This window comes from Lepidothrix coronata, unplaced genomic scaffold (genome assembly GCF_001604755.1).
Source record: "Lepidothrix coronata isolate B3197 unplaced genomic scaffold, Lepidothrix_coronata-1.0 Scaffold287, whole genome shotgun sequence".
In the NCBI taxonomy this organism is placed as follows: domain Eukaryota; kingdom Metazoa; phylum Chordata; class Aves; order Passeriformes; family Pipridae; genus Lepidothrix; species Lepidothrix coronata.
Window position 1 is genome coordinate 299789 of NW_016690467.1, and position 19175 is coordinate 318963.

At 48.9% G+C, this 19175-nt stretch overlaps 1 protein-coding gene across 1 annotated transcript in view; it reads right to left on the reverse strand.

The window, feature by feature from the left end:
* Positions 1-19175, reverse strand: part of EXOC6B (exocyst complex component 6B) — a 345342-nt gene that overhangs the window by 271116 nt on the left and 55051 nt on the right. Inside the window, exons 3-6 of the mRNA XM_017836875.1 lie at positions 14360-14407; positions 13745-13835; positions 13602-13647; positions 9122-9326 (exon numbers count right to left, since the gene is read on the reverse strand). Of these exons, the coding sequence (XP_017692364.1) occupies positions 9122-9326; positions 13602-13647; positions 13745-13835; positions 14360-14407 (390 nt within the window). The remainder of the gene's footprint in view (positions 1-9121; positions 9327-13601; positions 13648-13744; positions 13836-14359; positions 14408-19175) is intronic.

A 19175-nucleotide genomic window follows, 5' to 3' on the forward strand; every position in this document is an offset into this window, starting at 1 on the left:
CTTCCAAGGCTGGCACAGGAGCACCAGGCAGCACCTTCCCTTCAACAGCTTCCCAGCCTATGGAATTGAAACCAGCAGAAGCAAGACCAGTGAAAAATCGGAGCGTTGAATGTCTGCAGTCCAGGGCGAATAAAAGAAGTTTAACAGCCCCTCTTTTCCCAGTTCCAATGCAACCAGCACAACGGGAATTCCTGATGGTTCTAAAGGAGCGAGGAATGCTCATGCCTCAGCTTGGAACCGTGCTTTCCCTTTGCCTTGGGAATTATATCATCTGTCATGACACTGGGAAGATGTTCAAGACGAGGTGGAAGTGTCCAAGGCCAGGCTGAACGGGGCTTGGAGCAACCTGGGATAGTGGAAGGTGTCCCTGCCGATGGCAGGGGGTTGGAATGAGATGACCTTTAAGGTCCCTTCCAACCCAAATCATTCCATGATTTTAAGATAAGGGATTTATTTCAAGCAACATCTCCGGATTTCAAGTCTTTAGAAAGGTCTGAAAGGCAACCACACAAAAAGCTGGTCCAGTACACGAGTGCCCTGCAGTTAAACTTTAGATTTTATGTCCACAGAACACTCTGGATATGCTACTGGGGATCCCACAGTCCCCATGGCCGTTACTCATCCATATGCTGAAATAAAAAAAGGGCCATGATTTAGCAGTTTCATTTTTGAGGTCATAAAAAGAATCCAGAGGAATACCCAATTATTAATAAAAGTTCCTACGGCGTATAAATTTTAAAGGCACAGAATTCCTCTTAAATAAACAGTGAAACCTTCCCCAGCAAGCCAGGAAACGCTGGGAATAAAGAGTTCTGTTCTGACAATAAGCACTTCTGCACTCCAATTATGTGATGTGGGAAGGAGGGCAGTGAAAGCACCAGGAAGCACAAGGAGCTCGACCCCGGCGCGCCGGGGAACAGAAACTCGCTTGGATCTGCACACAGCCCTCAGCACCTCCCCAGATGTGTCCTGGCCTCCCAGCCACCCCTACACACGTCCTCGGTGATCCCGGTGCCTCCAGCTGCTTTTCCCATCAGGCAGCTGCCCCTTCTCCCCCAGCCTGAGCTGCTAAACCCCAAATTGTCCGGCTGCCACGGCCTCGCCGTTCCCACGGCGCCGGGAAGCCGAGGGATCACATTTAACCTCAAGCTCCTGGCCTGACATTTCCCTTCAGGAGCCACTTCAAAAAGTGTTTCCAGTTCTCAAAATCACTCACATCTCTTCCTCCTCCTCCTTCTTTTTTCCTCCCTCAGTTTTCATGTCTTCGCAGGAAGAACATCCTACAGGAGACACCGTTGGGTGACAGACCCCCAGCTCCACCTCCGTGTCTCTGGCCAGACTGGTGTTGGGGTATCTCACACCTCATCTCCAGAACCCACCAGGATCCGCCGAGTCAAGAGAACTCGACGCTTCCGAACTTCAAAGCTTGGCCTTGATGATCTTGGAGGCCTTTTCCAACCTTCCTGGTTCTGTGACTGAACGGGAAGAGCGGGTGGGTCGAGTTAACAAAGGCAGACACTTCACGAGGCTTTGTCTCAAAAAGCTTCCAAATTAAACAGCAAGTGTCAAGCGATTAGTCCGGTTTCCACCGAGCTGCTGCTCAGCACACCGTTAAAAAAACAGGGTTTGGGGCCAAGGCTTAATGAAAAAATAGTGATTTCTTACAGATCCGTCTGTGATTTGAATCCAGTGTGAAACAAATACCTTTTCACCGGTTTTTCTCAAGTAGATTCTCAAAGAGGTGAAGCAAAGGATGCTGAGGGTAAGTGCCCAAGAGAATTCCCTCTGTTTATCCATCTTCCTCGGTAGGGAGGAAGAGGATGGGTGTAAACACTTGCAAAGCTTCTGACCGTACTTATACCAAGGCACTCGAAGGCACCTCAGAGCTCACAGAGGTCTCACAGCAACCCCACTATTCAATAACCCCTGGATAATAATCATTTCTCCACTGGGACACGACATCCCACTTCATCCAAGCGGGTTTGGGAGCCTCTTCCCAAAAACCTGCAAGCCCAGACCGTCGCTGGCCGTGAGACTTCTAATCCAAATGGCCCCAGAAGATGCATTTCCTCTCCTAATCCTTTAATATCCCAAGTAGACAAACAGCAGGAGCAAAGACTAACAAGGTCTCGTTACTGAATTTGACTGGAAAACAAGTTTCTGCTTCCCAAACCTGCCCAGGAGCAGAAAACACCATCCCATTATCCCAACCCCGCTGTGTAAATACTCCCTGCATACCCAGCCACCAGACCGACCTTTCCAAAGCCTCTCCTGCCTGCACCCCAAGCCTATAAAACTCCCTCGCTTTTAATAAACAGCGTTATTTTGACTCGCTGTGCTTGTTAAAGAAAGCCCCCGGAACACGAGACGCCGCTTAAAGCAGCGGGAAGTTCGGCTCTGGGGATGCTCCGGGAAGGCCGATAAAAACGCGGCCCCCGCGGAGCCGGCGGATGCAGGGATCTTCCCAACGCTCCCTGTAAGCCCACACTTGGCACAGGCACGTCCAGCCCACGTGGCAGGGCAGACAAAGCCTCACCCAGGGGCTCCCCGTGACCTCGGGAGAGCAGGGAGAGCCACCGGAGCGCCGACACCCGGCACAGGGACATTCCCGGCCCGGCGCATCCCGGGAAAGGCAGTAAAATCTAATTTGCTCCCAAATACGCCGACAGAGCCAAAACAATTTCCATATGCGCCGCGCGAGGTTACGGAAAAGCTCAAAAAATGCCAGGGATGAGGATAATTAAGAACATTACACAAAGTGCATTTTTGGGACGCTTCTCCGGGCCATCAAAAGGCCACCGGGCAGGATCTGGATGGAAGCTGGAAAATGTCCTGGTGTCCACTGGCTCATGTGGCTTTGCAGGGGGTGGCCATGTGGTTGTGTTTAAAATGAAGCCCATGGAGGGGGCAGGATTTCCCAATAATTCCGGAGTCATCACATGCCACGTCCTACTTATCACCCTCATTCCAAACAAACTGCTCAAAGCCCGTCGTGTTCCCGCAGCTCTGTTAAATCCACCTCCAACAGGATAGCCCGGAATGTGCAGAGGCTCTGAGGGATGTGGTCCCTTCCCAGGGGCTTCCCACGGAAGGAGATGTTCCCACTGCAGGGCACAGGAATGAGCCTCACCTGGAGTTTCTGGATGGGACCACCAGTAAATGGCCAAAGTGTTTGTTGTGATGTCCAACCTTCACACGCCGAGCTCTCCTCCACATCCCTCATTCCTTCCACCTGGATTGTCCCTAACACATCCCCGCATCTCTCACGTGCTCCTGGGACACACCAGCACCCTGAAGCTGCGTTGCATCCACCCCCTGCTCTCCACAGCCAGGAATCACAGACCTCCAGCTCTCCATCACCCAACCCCATCACCACCATCATCCCTTTGGAGAGATCCCAAAAGAGGTCACCAGGATGGACTTGATGGGAGAGAGGCAGCTGGGCAGGATGAGAGTTGCTGTTGCAAAACTCCATCCTGGGATCCAACCGTGGGAAGGGCTTGAAACCACACTTGGAATGAGCCAAGGAACAGCTCCACGTGCCGGAAAGCCGAGTTCACCCAGTTTTTTTCCATGCAAAAAAGCAGGAAGGGCGGCTCGAACACGAGCCAGATTTTTTTAAAACTGCAAATTTTCATTTAATCTTTAAAAAATGGCATCATATCGTTTTTATTACAATACCAATGTATTAAAAATTACTTTAAAATTAAAAAAAAAAAGAAAAACCAGCAGATACTCAGGACTCGGCACTGACACAGAGCTATTCCCTGTACTCCCAGTAAATTGAATTAAATTCAGATCCAGTTGGAAGTACAACCAGTAGCACGGAGTAAACTTGCATCCTCAAACCAATCATCACAAATCCAGGGAACTCAAAGTCCGAATTAAATTTAAATCCAAGATATACCTAAAATATTGCAGGACACAGCTGGGTGCTCAACAGCCTGAGTGTGGCTCCAGATCCAGCATCCCAGCATTCCCAGGGAATGCCTATTAGCAGCTGTCACCTCCAGGCCCAGTAATTGGGGGAAAAACAAATAAATCTCCTCCCTTCCCTGTTCATCCACAAGATTTTTCTAAGTCCAGCTGCATTTTGATCCTGGGAAAATTTCTATACTGGGACAGTGGCAGCTCATGGACCCACATGGGATTTAGGAATCTTTGTCCAAGCTCTTTGCAGGCACGAGAGGCCACATTAAACACTTGGAGGAGGCACTTGGGATCTACTTGAGTGGCTCTCAGTGAGCTCTGACCTGCAGGGACGGAGTGAAGAGAGGGAAGGCATCCAAACCCTGGATCTGAATCCCTGATTTCACAGACATGGTTGTCTTTCTATGGAGCTGCTGTTAATCCACGCTCTGAAGCGCTTCATCTTCTCCAGCTGACAGTCAGAACTGGATTCCTCCCAAAATCCAAGCAGCACTTGGGTTGTGAACAGCACCGGGCAATGTTTTGCCTCATTTTTTGTTGCCCGGAGAGAGACTGCGGATTCACCATCCCTGGAAGCGCCCAAGGCCAGGTTGGACGGGGCTTGGAGCAACCTGGGCAAGTGGAAGGTGTCCCTACCCGTGGCAGGGGGGTGGAACAAGATGATGTTTAAAATCCCTCCCAACCTAAACCATTCCATGACTTTTTAAGCACCACACTCACACCCCCAGGTTGATATTTGCTGCCAGTGAGGGAAAAGACACACCAACCTCACTGTGACACTGCTCAGAGGTGACACAGACACCAACATCTGTCGGCAGGAAGAGCAAATACCACCTTCAAACCAGCACAGCTGAAACTCCAGCCTGTTCAAACTCTGCATCGACCCCTTGGAGCTCACACCAGATTCCCACCTATTAAATATCGAGTTCGACGCCGCATCCGAGCGACGCCAATAAAATAAAACTCCTGCTTCGCCTCCATCTCTGCGAGAGGATATTTTGGCTGCCCCAACAACTTGATCCACTAATGGCTTTTGGATGGGTTATTCTTGGCCCCCTCACCGTGCTCGCCCTGGAAGCCCCATCCCAAGTGACCTCCCCGCACATGCCCGGCATATTTCAGCCATTAAACGAGATAATAAACCCCCCAGACCGGATATCAGCAAGTGTTAATAAGATGTAATTCGTTCCTGGCAAGCCCAGGACTCAGATCCTTATTAAAAAAAAAAAAAAAAAAAAAAAAAAACTGAAACTGCACCAACAAAACCAAAACACACACGCAGGTTCACGGGGCCAAAGTCCAGCAGGAGTTCAAGTGCGCGGGGCCACTTTCATCCGCGTAATTAAGAACAAGATCTGGAACGCGGCGAATTCCCCCGGAACCAAAGGTAATAAAACTCAGATTTATAAAAAAAAAAAAAAAACAAAACAAAACAGGAGGGAAGGAGCTCATCGGTTGTACAGTGAGGCTCTAGGGTTTCTCCACGTGCTGCGAGATCCCTCCAGTCCGGCTGACCCCGGGAATGTCTCACTTGACTTCATCCTGCCACGGGCTTCCTCTCCAAGGAGAGCTCCCCCCATCCAGCTCCCCCCATCCAGCTCTTCCTATTCAGCTCCCTCTCATCCAGCTCTCCCCATCCAGCTCTCCCCCTTCAGCTCCCCCTCATCCAGCTGTCCCCATCTAGTGCTTCCTATCCAGCTCCCCCCCATCCAGCTCCCTCTATCCAGCTCTTCCTATCCTGCTCCCCCTTATCCTGCTCTCCCCATCCAGCTCCCTCCATCCAACTTTTCCTATCTAGCTCCCCCTCATCCAGCTCTCCCCATTCAGCTGTGCCCCTCCAGCTTCCCCTCATCCAGCTCTCCCCAATCCACCTATCTCCCATCCCATCCAGCTCCCCCCATCCAGCTCCCCTCATTCAGATCCCCTCATCCAGCTCCCCCACATCCCCCCCCCCCCATCCCATTCCCCCCATCCCACTCCCCCTCATCCCATTCCCTCCATCCCGCTCCCCCTCATCCCATTCCCTCCATCCAGCTCCCCCCATCCACCTCTCCCCCATCCAGTTCCCCCCAGTCCTTGACTCCCGGCCAGAAACAGCGACGGCTCCGAGCGCTCCAAGACAGATCCTTCTGATTATCACAAAATGAAATTTTCAGCTCTTGTCATCGTCGGCCTCAGATTTGTAATGTTACAAAAACACCATTTCCTCTCCCCATTGTATCAAGGCCTCTTCCATTCCCGCTGGTGAAATCAAACAATTTTAAAAGAATTTATATGATGCTAATTTAAACCGAATGGATGGAGCTGCCAATCGCAGTTCCCCTGACTCTCCAGGCCTCCTGCCAGCTCGGCTCCCGTTCCAGGGCCGTTATCCATCACAACCAGCAGACCGAGGAAAAGGACCCGGCGACGCAAGACGCGATCCCGGCGATCCTGGGAGGGGAGACCCTGCCCCTGGCTGTCGGCACGGCCACGGGAAGTGACCCCACGCAACCAGAGGCTCCAAAACCTTCAGCTCTCACTTCTCCATCCGTGGGGCAGCTCGGGGTGGTTTCTGTCCAGGAATAAACCTGCTCAAATTCCAGTATCGCTCCAAGTCGGCTTGTGGAAGTGGAAGTGGTCAGTTGAGTTTCATCCACAATCCAGCCACGGAGTCCAAGTTGGGAGACAACTCTGCTCCCACAAAGGGTGAAGGAAACCCCTTGTCAAGACTGCAAATCCCTCTCATAAACCAACAGAAAAGAGGGATTTGGGGGAGACTGAAAATGTAAAATTCCCTGTGTCATCTGTAGGCAAATTAAAGACAAAGGGCTGGAGAGGGACTTGGGACAAGGGATGGAGGGACAGGACAAGGGGAATGGCTTCAGACAGAGGGCAGGGATAGATGGGATATTGGGAAGGAATTCCTGGCTGGGAGGGTGGGGAGGCCCTGGCACAGGTTGCCCAGAGAAGTTGTGGCTGCCCCTGAATCCCTGGAAGTGTCCAAGGCCAGGTTGGAGCAACCTGGGATAGTGGAAGGTGTCCCTGCCCATGGCAGGGGGTGGAACTGGATGGGCTTTAAGTTCCCTTCCAACCCAAACCATTCCATGATTCCCTGAAAACCATGCACGAGTTGTCCCACAGGTCTATCAGCCACAGGATGAAGAACCAACTTTCCCTCCCCTTTATTTCCAGCTGGTTTCAGTCCCTGCTCCCAGTTCCTGTATCTGGGCAGAGCAGGAGCAGCCACTTCCCACCAAATCGCCCAGTGCCTCTCCTGGTTTGCAGGAGGCAAACGTGAGGAGGAGGAAGGGTCAGAAGAGGTGAGGAAAACACCAGGACAACCCACAAGATTCCTTTGGAGCAAGAGATGGAGAATCAACAGAGCTCCAGGCAGAGCGTGAGCTGTCCCCTGGAGCAGGAGGGACGGGAAGAACGAGAAGAAGCGGATCATGGATGCGGAAGAGATGGAAACACAAAGCTACAGAAGCAACTCTGGGCAGAAGAAACCAAAAAAAGGCATTGGGAATTATGGAATCTTTTTTTTTTAAATTGGTCCCCTGAATAGCCATATAAACACGGGTGGACTTGAAGATCTCACCCATCAAAGCCACCAGGGGCCAGGAGGTTGAAATGTCTCTCCCAGAACCATGAGCATGAAATGGGAAACTAGAAGACAACACAACATCTGCACCCTTACATGTGTCTAAAATTACTAAATATCCTTAAGAGAACTTAAATGTATTTATTTATTTAAAGAGTATATTTGCTGTGTTGACTGATCATCAAACAAATGAATCTCCTATTCCTTCCCAGCCAGCAATCATAGAATCATTTATGTTGGGAAAGACCTCCAAGATCATCAAACCCAACCGAGATCATCAAACCCAACCGAGATCATCAAACCCAACCGAGATCATCAAACCCAACCGAGATCATCAAACCCAGCCGAGATCATCAAACCCAACCAAGATCATCAAACCCAACCGAGATCACCGAAACCAACCAAGATCACTGAACCAAGAACCTTCCAAAAACGCTCTGCCTGCCACAAAATGAACAAAAACAGAGCAGTTTTATAAACAATTCTGGGTAAATCCAACACCTGGAGCCCCCCAGCCACTTGTGGAACACTTGTGGCTCCACCAAACCACATCCAGGTCATGGTGTGTTTTTCTGCACGTTCAGAAAGACGGGTTTGGTTTGAATAAAAAGGTTTGCTGAAAGTCTCAGATGCCAAGTGGCATCTCCCCACACCTCTATGACACAATATAAGGCTTGGTTTGCTTTCCCAAAATACCAGAAAGCAGCTGAGAAGACAACAAGGCATGGGGAAAACGGGAAATTAAATCAATTAATAGAAATCCTCCAGGATGGGGTTTATAAGACAGAAAATTGAACCTCTAACCATAAACAGCACCACCTTATCATCTCGTGAAAAATTATGGCAAGAGTCCTTCCCATAAATCAACACATCCCAGCCATCCATCACTATCAGAGGAAGTGTTTTACTGCTCATACGAGGTAACATTTCACTGCCAGCGGATTTGAATTTCATCAAAGCAGCAAAGTTCTTTTTAAGAGCCACTGGGAGCTTTGCTCTCTCGCTGTGACAAGATAAACTGTGCTGAAACTCAAATCTAGAATATTAAATAGGAGTGGGAAGAGGCAATTCTGATTTAACATCCACACGGGGATGTTCAATTCATCAGGTTCATCTTTTACGGGCACCAAGCGCTGGGCAAAGGCAATCCAGCCCCAATCCAAGTTTACCCAGCGTTTAAAAATCAGTTTAAGATGCAAAATAAATTAAATTCAGTGCTTAAACTCCTACTGCTTTACTCCAAACTGGGAAATCAGCACTGGTGTCTCCAGCTCTTCCAGTTCCAACCAGGCACAGCAGAACAAATGCTAAGTGGAAAATATGAGTTTCAAACACCAACTGCACCTCCCAGATTCCAGGTTACTAAGAACCTACAGCAAAATCCAGGTGGGAGAAGACAACGAGGAAACTGGATCATCCCTTTGCAACAGCACAAAAAACTCAGGATAAAAAAAATCCAGGAGCAACCACAGAAGGAAGAACCACGGCAAAATGACTCCAAAATTCAATTTACTGCCTTGGGAGCGGAAAAGCAGAACTTTGAGATGACTGAACCACCATCCCCCTCCCAAAAAGCCCCTGGAGTGTGTGCACACAAACCAGCCCTACCTGTTTCATGGCCGTCTCTCCAATCTTGTCCGAATGCTTCCGGATGCTCTCCAGGAAATCCTTGAGGTCTGACATGGACACCTCCTTGATCTCCTCCCGCAGCTTTGGGATGTTATCCACCATGATCTTGCAGAAGCGGTAGTGGCTCACCTGGGGCAGGTACGTGTGCTCCAGGTGCTCCAGGGTCTTCAGGGCAGGGTAGTGCCTGGGGAGAGCAAGGAAGGGATGTGTGGAGCCACTTCCACCCCACTTTCCCTCAAAAAAGGTGCATTAACTTAAATTAGTTAATATAACTAAGAATTCCAGCTCTGGAACCACAGAATCATGGCATGCTTTGGGTTGGAATGGATCTTAAAGATGATCCAGTTCCAACCCCTGCCATGGGCTGGGACACATTCCAGGTGCTCCAGGGTCTTCAGGGCAGGGTAGTGCCTGAGGAGAGCAAGGAAGGGATGTGTGGAGCCACTTCCATCCTGTTTCCCCCCCAAAAAAGGTGCATTAACTTAAATTAGTTAATATAACTAAGAATTCCAGCTCTGGAACCACAGAATCATGGCATGCTTTGGATTGGAATGGATCTTAAAGATGATCCAGTTCCAACCCCTGCCATGGGCTGGGACACATTCCAGGTGCTCCAGGGTCTTCAGGGCAGGGTAGTGCCTGAGGAGAACAAGGAAGGGACATGGGGAGCCACTTCCATCCTGTTTCCCCCCCAAAAAAGGTGCATTAACTTAAATAAGTCAATATAACTCAGAATTTTTGGAACCACAGAATCAGGGCATGGTTTGGGTTGGAAGGGACCTTAAAGATGATCCAGCTCCAACCTCTGCCATGGGCAGAGACATCTCCCACTAGCCCAGGTTGGCAACCCCCGACAGCGAGGTGACAAAATCATGGAGATGGGAATATCCCATAAAATCCTATAGACTGATAACCCAGTGTCCAACACATCCATATCCAACAGATCTGGACCAACACAGACACTTGTCGTGGGGTTGGGAAGACCAATGGGAATCCACATGAGAGCTCAGCTCTTTCCCTCTGGATACCAGGGGTCTGATCCCACCTTCCTCCCAACCATTCTAATCCTCCTAAACACCATTAAAAGTATTTCCACCCAAGGTATTTTTTATTTAGATAGAGAAGGGCAGGCAAATATGGATCCAAATCCCACATCAGGTGTTCAACAGGTATATTTTCCACCACGCTCCTGCCTCTCCAGGAATTGCTGTTGTACCACTGGGTGTGTGACCTTCACAATGTTCAAAATAACTCATTTCCCTTCTTTAAAATGAGTGTAACTTATAAATTTAGGAATGTAAGATTCCCAATGTTTCTTTCCCTGAATTCCTTTGTATTTCAATCATGCCCAACGGCCTTAAATTTTACCCTCCCTTTCTGCAGAAAAGCAAATTTCAGAGCCTGACACGTGATGCTAAATGGAAAATTTGCCTGAGAAATTAATTTTTCTCAAATTCCCACCCATCTGTTCCACTTTGGAAAGTGGGAATCCACAGGATTTTCCTTTTTACTGGAATATGGAACCGCCCTGAATGGAGATATAAGATTCAAGGTCCTCCTCCTGTTCTGACCAAAAATCTGATCAAAGGCAACACAAAATGACCAGGGAACCATTTAGGAAGCATCAACAAGTGGAAAATAAATATAAAATACATAAAATATATTTAAGACCAGCCCCAAGTCAGCCACCTCAAGGGTGAAATAAGGCAATTTTAGCTGATTCCACCCAGAGTGAATCCTGTTCACCAGAACCCACCACTCACACCTTGAATTTTGGGGGGAGAAACAGTGTTCAGCCAGAAGAAACAGATTGGCACCAGTGAAAACAACCTGCCACTCAAATTCCCACCCAAAATAATTCCTGCTTGAACCCCAGGCAGCTCCACAAGGGAGTTATTCCAACCAGAGTGGCCCGTCCTGCTCCCAAAAGCAGAAGTCAAACGGATTAACCCCATAACCCAACTGGTGTTTACACTGGGAAAGGAGTGAAAAACCACTTGAACTAAAAATCAAAACTCTCTGGAGAGAAATTTGGGAGTGCAGGGAAAGCCAGGAATTCATCCAGAGGAATAAACACACGTTGGGGTGGGTTTTATATATTTTAGGGCGTTGTTTGGGCCCAGGTCACATCCCCTGACACCTCTGAGCAGCCTCCCAGAGGGGGACATTTCTTTCCCAGCTCTGAATCCCAGGAGCACTCCCCGAGTGGGGGGAGCAGGATTTTGATAAACAGGGTCAGAGGTGGCTTTTTGTTTGTGTTTTTTTTTTTCCTGGAAAGACCCAGGCTCTGCTTGAGAGAACAGCTCTGCAGGGGTTTCTCAGCTCCAAGCAGGATGAAGAGCTCCCATGGAATCCATGAACGTTCTCATGAAGCATCTCAAGCCCACAAGGAAGCCAGAGAGGGAATCTGCACCAGGAACTGTAGAGATAGGACAAGGGGGAATGGTTTCCCAACAGAAAAATGGAGATTTAAACAGGATATTGGGAAGAAATCCCTGGCTGGGAGGCCAAGGGTTGGGCAGAGAAGCTGTGGCTTCCCCTGGATCCCTGGAAGTGTCCAAGGCCAGGCTGGATGGAGCTTGGAGCAACCTGGGATAATGGAACATGTCCCTGCCCATGGCAGGGGGTTGGATTATCTTTAAGGTTGGATTATCTTTAAGGTTCCTTCCAACCCAAACCATTCTGGGATTTTATGATTCTCTTTCTTACTGTTGGAGACCACATGGACACGAGAAGTGGCCCAGGAGGAAATAAAACAGACTTGATCCCTCCAAAGTCCTGCAGAGCCAGGAGGGAAATCTCTGGAGACAGAGATTTTGGGTTTTCCCATCCTTTTCCACACGTGTCTCAGCCGTGGGAGAAAAGCTCTTTCTGTCCCTTCCTTAAATTCTGGACAATGGGGGAAGAAAACCTTTCCCTCCATTTCTTCTGCTGGTTCCTGTCACTCCTCTGGGATCAGATCATTCTTCATTCTCCACCTCCAGCTCGTGGCCACAGGTTTTGGTTTAAAAACATCACCCAACTCATTCTGTTTGCCCTGGGAGAATGAAACTTGGGAGGGTTTATTAACCCCAAATACAAACCCTATGAGTCCTCCAAGACTGTGCACCCAAAACCCAACCCCTTGGTGCCCATCCTGAAGTGATTTATAAGTGACACTGGGTGCAGAAATAAAAATACTTCACATGCTGTGCTGCATTTGGTGGATGAAGCCACCAAATCCAGACAAAGAAAGAAGGGGGGAAAAAAAACAGCCCAGGGTTCAGATATTCCTTAAATGTGGCTTTCAGCTTCTATTTGTTTCAAAATGAACCAACACCAAAAAAAAAAAAGAATGGAATTCTTAGAAGCAGATCTTGGAAACACTCTCCAGAGCAGGGAATGGGGCAGCATGTGGATTCCCTGCAGGAGTTCCCAGGGTTGTGCTCAGCTCCAGCTCCCACCCCACGTCTGTCAGCGGAGAAGCCCCTCTCTGTTCCTATAAACACACTACAAACACTTGGCCAAACTCCCCCCTGCCCTGCCCTGAGCCATCCTGAGGGACAGAGAGGAGCTTGGGGAACAGCTCTGGGAGCTCCTAAAGCTCCTCCAAGCAGCCCAACTTCCATGAGTTCCACTGATCTGTTTGCCCGAGGACCCCGGGGGGGAGCAGAGGCGGGAGGGGAGGTGTAAAAACAACCCCCTCATCCCATTAGTTATCGCCTTGTTCCAAACATCTGGCTCCTTCTGTGCTGTTCCCATGATGGATGGCAGGCACCAGCCAGGGATCCCACTGCTCTCCCTGCCTGGCATCCAGCTGGAGCCACGTTTCCAGCCTCCCTCCTTCCAGCAGCTGCTCTTTGCCCAATTTGCCACCCCCAGGGCTCCCGAGTCGCTCCGTGCCGCTTAAACAAACCATCCCCCAGGATTCCAGCAAATATCCCAGGCCGGGGTTTAATCCTTCATGCAACAGATGCAGGGTGGGGAAAATCCTGGATTTACAGCTCATGGTTTCAGAGACACCAAGCCCCTGGAGCTCAGTTCACTCTCCTGAAGAGTTATTTCTACTGCAAAATAAGATTTCTCCCCAACTTCCACCGTCCTGATGCTTCCAGGTGTTTGGCTTCCACCCACGTTCATTGGAATCTCTCAGGTTATATTAGAATTGTCATATATTAGATTATGCATCATGGCATTCACAGAATAAAATTTAGTTGATAACATGCATTGATTGCATGCACAACAACAGGGAGCTTCCACAAAAAAACAAGGAATATCCACTTCATTCCAAAACCTAACACAAAACAAAATCCGAGCCATCCCAATTCCCGGAGGATGAGCAGAAGAACCAGCCAAAAAATCAGAGGAGTCAACCTGGAAAGGCTGATTTTGGAAGCTCTGGGAACCTCTTGAATTTACTCAGCCCCAAAACGACTGTTTGGATAATAATAAAACACCCATAAACCGACACAAGATTTACCTCTTGGATTTCATCTGCTCCCGCAGTTTGCTGTACATCTCCAGCACTGGAAAGAGAAGGAAAACAACAGAAGCCTTGAGCACAAAGCAAAGAGCTTGGGAATTCAAACAAACACAAGGCAGGAGCAACTGGAGATTCCTCACCGGGAAGACACAGCGTGAGTTTATCGACCGTCGCCGAAATGTTCCTCTGCTGCAACCGGCACTGCTTCAGCTCTTCCATGGCAATTATCAGCTTCAGGAAGGGGGAAAAAAATCCCATTGAACACCATAAACACTTGCCATGACCACCCAAACTGTGGGGTGACCACAAAGCCTGCTCTGATAACCAGGGAGCCCAGGGAGCTGCTGGAAGAGGGAGCACAGGCAGCTCCGGGTTCTTCCAGCAGAAACGTTCCCTGAATTTCAACTCGGGAAGCAGCAAAACCAAAGCCATCGGCACACCAGCCTGGGAGCACGTCCTGGGAATTCCAATAGAGTTGTTTCCCCCTTCCCATTTTAGTCATCTCTTCCCTGCTCCCTTCTCCAAGTGGCTCTTTTCGGGTTCTCAAAGCCAGGATGTGGCTGCTCGTTCCCAAGGGGATTCTTCCCGAACTAACAGGGATTTTTAAAGGCTCAGCCTCCAACAGAAAAACCTGGGTGAAACAAGGATTCAAGGCCAGGTTGGAGTGGGCTTGGAGCAACCTGGGATAGTGGAGATGGTCTTTGTGGTCCCTTCCAACCCCAACCATTCCATGATTCCATGAATGGATCACTTACTTCTTTCCCCTCGTTCTGCAGCTTCCGGTTGGTGTCCGTCACTTGGTTCTGCAGGAATATTGGGGAGAAAAGACAAAGCCCATCAATAAATCAGGACAACGGTTTTCCCATAAAACCAAACTGCACATAAACACCATCACTCCTCACTCAACCTCCTATTCCATGGAAAAAAGCTGTTCAGTGGCTCATTTCACACGGGATGCCAAGAGCCACGCAGTAAATACAAGGATTTCCCTCCCTGCCACTGGAGAGGAGTAAAAAGCAACAGGAGTTAAAACTGTGGCATGGAAGCCACAAAATCCTGCAGTTTTCATGGATCCAACTTTCTACCAGATGCTCACATGGATTCTCATCTTAAAAGCCAGTGGAGGAATTAAATGCCCTTCCCAACACCAAATAAATTACAGTTAGGTTTTAATTCCTTGATATCACAGTGAGAAAGAACTTTTCAACATGGGCTTTACCTATAAATAATTATTTATATTTATGCAAACACCTAGAAAACTTCCTTTTAGATCTTCAGATGCATCTTCCACTGGTTCCCTTCTCCTGCCTGGTAGAAAAAGGTATTTTTATATACCTGGGATAAAAAAGGGCTGTATTTCCTTCCCTAAACCCTCTTCCTGTATTATCCCATCAAGCTGGGACTCATAGTTGAAAAAATTCCCACTTGGCAAACCTGTAGTTCCCTGGACTAGGAAGAGTCCACCAGTCCAGCCCTTCCCAGCCCCGGGCATGAGATGACTCAGTGAAGACCCACCAGAGAACAAAGTGGATTTTTGGACTCATCAGGATGGAGAATTAGCAGTTCACCCATTATTTGGCCAACAAGTAGGAAAACTACTTTGGGAATTCTCCTGAACACCCATCCAAGTCCAGACAAGAGCAGGTTTGTAAACAGAGACCCCATCTGCTAAAAAAACTACACCAGCTTCCAAGCAAACATGCCCAGCTCCAGGTCTCCAGCAAAAGTAGCCAATTCCCAAGGTAAATCCAGCAGGACCGCTCAGGATTCAGGTGCCTCGCATCAGTCTAAGACTAACAAGCCATAAAACTACTTCTTTTTCCACAGAATATTCCTTTCACAGCCACTGAAGTTGTAAATATTCATTTCCAGGCTCGTCTCTGTCTCTCAAAGGTTCCTGGTTTTCCACAGACTCACCATAGGGTGGAAGTTGCTCCTGGATTTCTGTCAGAGCTCATTCCTGCGTGTTTTCAGGAGTTCTGCTCATTCCAGAAGCAGAACCTTTGTCAGAGTTTGGACAAGAGCACCAACTGGGCCACGGAGCTCCCTGAGGATATTCGGGAGCGTGAGATCACAAAAACCAACCTGAGACCTTTGTTTCCTTTTCAACAATGATGGAAACATGCTGACTTTTTAAGGAATTTAACCCCAGTGAAGGAATGTCATGCAGTGATCTCCAACGATCCACCAGAACGTGGATGGATGCGGGAGCAGCAGCAACGGCAGAGCAAAGGAATATTATCAGGAATAGTGTGGAAAATTCCTTCCTGGAAAGGGTTGTCCAGCCCTGGCACAGCTGCCCAGGGCAGAGGTGGAGTCCCCATCCCTGGAAATGTCCAAAAAACACATGGATGTGGCCCTTGGGGACATGACTCAGTGGTGGACACGGTGGTGGTGTCGGGTTGATGGTTGGACTTGATGACCTCAAAGGTCTTTCCAACCTTGAAGACTCCACGATCTCCTTCCTTTTCGAGTGCACCACAAGGCAAACACAGTTCAGACAGGAGGGGAGCTTTCCATTAACATTCATAAATTTGATCCAGGATCCATTTTCTTCCCTGCTGGATCTCCCACACTGATCCAGCCTCCACCAGGTCATCTCCCACTGTGTTGCCTCAACGAGCAGAGCCGTCAAACCTCACAAGTTTCCTCTTATTTTAACACCGGCCACACCGGTTTTTAAGCCTCCCATGATGCAAGAAAGAGGAATCATCCCATGATTTCCCCACACACTTTCTCCACAGCATCTGCCTCACATCTCTCCCCCTCCTGCAGTAGCTTCAGCTCTCCTGGCTCTTTGCCCTCTGCCAAAACTGCTCATTTCCTTCATGATGTACCGAGATTTTTTACGAGCGGGAGCGCAGCATCTCTTCCAAAGATTACTTTATTTGCTTATATCCTGAAAAATCCCACCAGGAAAAAGGAATCCATGTAGGGTAATTTAAAACTGCTCCTAAAATAATGCCAAGGCTGTACTAGTGTTCTATTAAAATTACATATCAATCCCAGCTCCAGGGAAAAAAAAAGTCAGGAGACCGTCTGTCCTTGCACACTCCGAGTTTTTTCAGGGGGCAGCGAGTCGTGTTTTGGTTTGTTCTTAAAGTCTCCATGAAAAAAAAAAAAGAAAGATATGATTATTTATACAGACTCTCTGTAGCCAAGTGGAGGCTTTTCAGATGAGGAGATTTGATAATCTAAGGCAGACTCCCAGCGAGGGGGGACAGACAACAGGTGGGAACACGGGAAGGACGAGACGCCGGGATCATGTGAGGGGCTTACGGGACGCTCCAGTTGTTACTTCATCAATCTACTCATGGAACACGTGGCACAGAGAAGGGGTTGGGGGGTTTAACAACACTCTGAGATCAGTTAGAGAGTGTCAAAGTGAGGAGCAAGAGGAGTAAAGGGCTCTGGAGAGGAATCTTGGAATGGACTCAAAAACACCGGCGTTAACCCGCAGGGTTAACCTGCCAACTCCATCCCTGTCCTACACCCAACCTGCCACTGACTTCCACCTCCCAAAGGAAGAGAGAGCAACTACAGAGTGATCCTTCCAATTGGCAACTCATGAACTTCCCAGTCTGCGTTTGTTATCCACCACCTCAGCCCTTCTCCCCCCACTAACCCAATCACTATGGGAATCCAGTGCTGGGCTCTGAGGGCATCTCCACACCCTGGGGCAGTGAGATCCCTGCTTGGTTTTGCACAGGTGAAGGTGAGATTCCCTGAGCTCCAAGCCAGCTCCTCAGTTTAATCAGATCTGCCTTCATCTGGATGCACCAACCAATAAAAATTGCTCCCTTCTCATTTTCTCCCTCCCACAACTCAGAACTTCAAAGAATTCCAGAATGGGTCAGGCTGGGAGGGACCACAGCAGGTCAACTGGTCCAGCAGGGCCATCCCAGAGCACATGGCACAGGACTGTGTCCAGATGGGTCTGGAATATCTCCAGTGAGGAGACTCCACACCCCCTCTGATCTCTGTTCAGTGCTCACAGTTAAAGTTCTTCCTCACGTCCAGGTGGAACTTCCTGGGCATCAGTTCCTGCCCGTTCCTCCTGTGCCATTACTGGGCACCATGAGCAGAGCCTGGTCCATCCTCTGCCCCCTCCCTGCAGGCATTGCCAGACATGGATGAGGTCCCTTCAGTGTCTCCTCTGGAGGCTGAACAGCCCCAGCTCCCTCAGCCTTTCCTGCTCCCAGAGATGCTCCATCCCTTCATCATCTTTGTCCCCCTCCACTAAAAATATTCCTGAACCGTTTCCCCTCTGACCAAAAAAATCCCCAATCCCCATCAATTGCAAGGACTTCAAAGAAGGAAAGTGAAAATGAGATGGTTGAAAAGCACAACCCCCTGGGATGGATTTGGGGCTGCCTGGCTTTCAGAGGACAAGACCAGAGAAGAACATTCCCACAACCTGGAGAAGGCTGTGGGGGAACTTGTGACTCTGCAACTCCCTGACAGGAGGGGGGAGCTGGGGGGGGGTCAGGCTCTGCTCCCCAAAAAAATGCGACAAGACAAGGGGAAACAACCTCAAGTTGCACCAGAAGAGGTTTAAGTTGGATATTAGGGAAAATTTCTTCCTGGAAAGGGCTGCCCAGCCCTGGCACAGCTGCCCAGGGCAGTGGTGGATCCCCATCCCTGCAGGGATTTAAAATCCCTGTGGATGTGGTCCTTGGGGACAGGGGTCAGTGGTGGCCTTGGCAGTGCTGGAGGATGGTTGGACTGGATCTCAGAGGGCTTTTCCACCCTAAACAATCCTGTGATTCTACAAAACCAAGAAGGAATAATCCCTTTTTTATGCCTGACAAGTCAAAAAGCAGTAGACCAAAAAAAAAGACTTTTCATCCACGTGATCAGAGTTTCCCAGAGAAGGAAGAAGAGCAGTACCTGGGGGAAGGCCAACATTGGAGAGGTGGGATAAAAATCCATCAACAATGACACAGCTGAATCCCAGAATGGTTTAGGTTGGGATAGACCTTAAAGCCCATCTCATTCCAACCCCTGCTATGGGCAGGGACACCTTCCACTAGCACAGGTTGCTCCAACCTGGCCTGGGACACTACCAGGGATCCAGGAGCAGCCACAGCTTCTCTAGGAAACAAGAACAACTTGGATTGGATTGGGTGGATTAGGTGATTTCTCGGGGTTGCCACCAGCCTTGAGACCTTGGGATCCTTTGCACCTTGAGCCGTGGTTTCCAAGTCAAACCATCCTAATGTAAAACCCATCTCTGCCCTTTTAATTCCCACTGGATCCTTTATGGGATGGAACAGCCAGACTGGTCCGTGGTTTCCAAGACCCAGCAGTCCCACATATTTAAAGGACTGAGATCAGGTCACCACCATCCTGCTCACTCCCCAGTGAGGGAGAATGTGCAGTACAAGATGGGAAAACGTTAAAGATGTATAACAAAAAAAAATCCTAAAGCATCGAGATTTCCCTTGTAAGTAAAAGGAAAGCCAGGTAAGAAATTAAAAGAAAAGAGAATTGCCAGAGTGAGGCTACATAGTTTAAAAAAAAGAGTAAGAAAATGAAAAAAAAAAAAAAAAAAAAAAAAAAAGGTTTGGT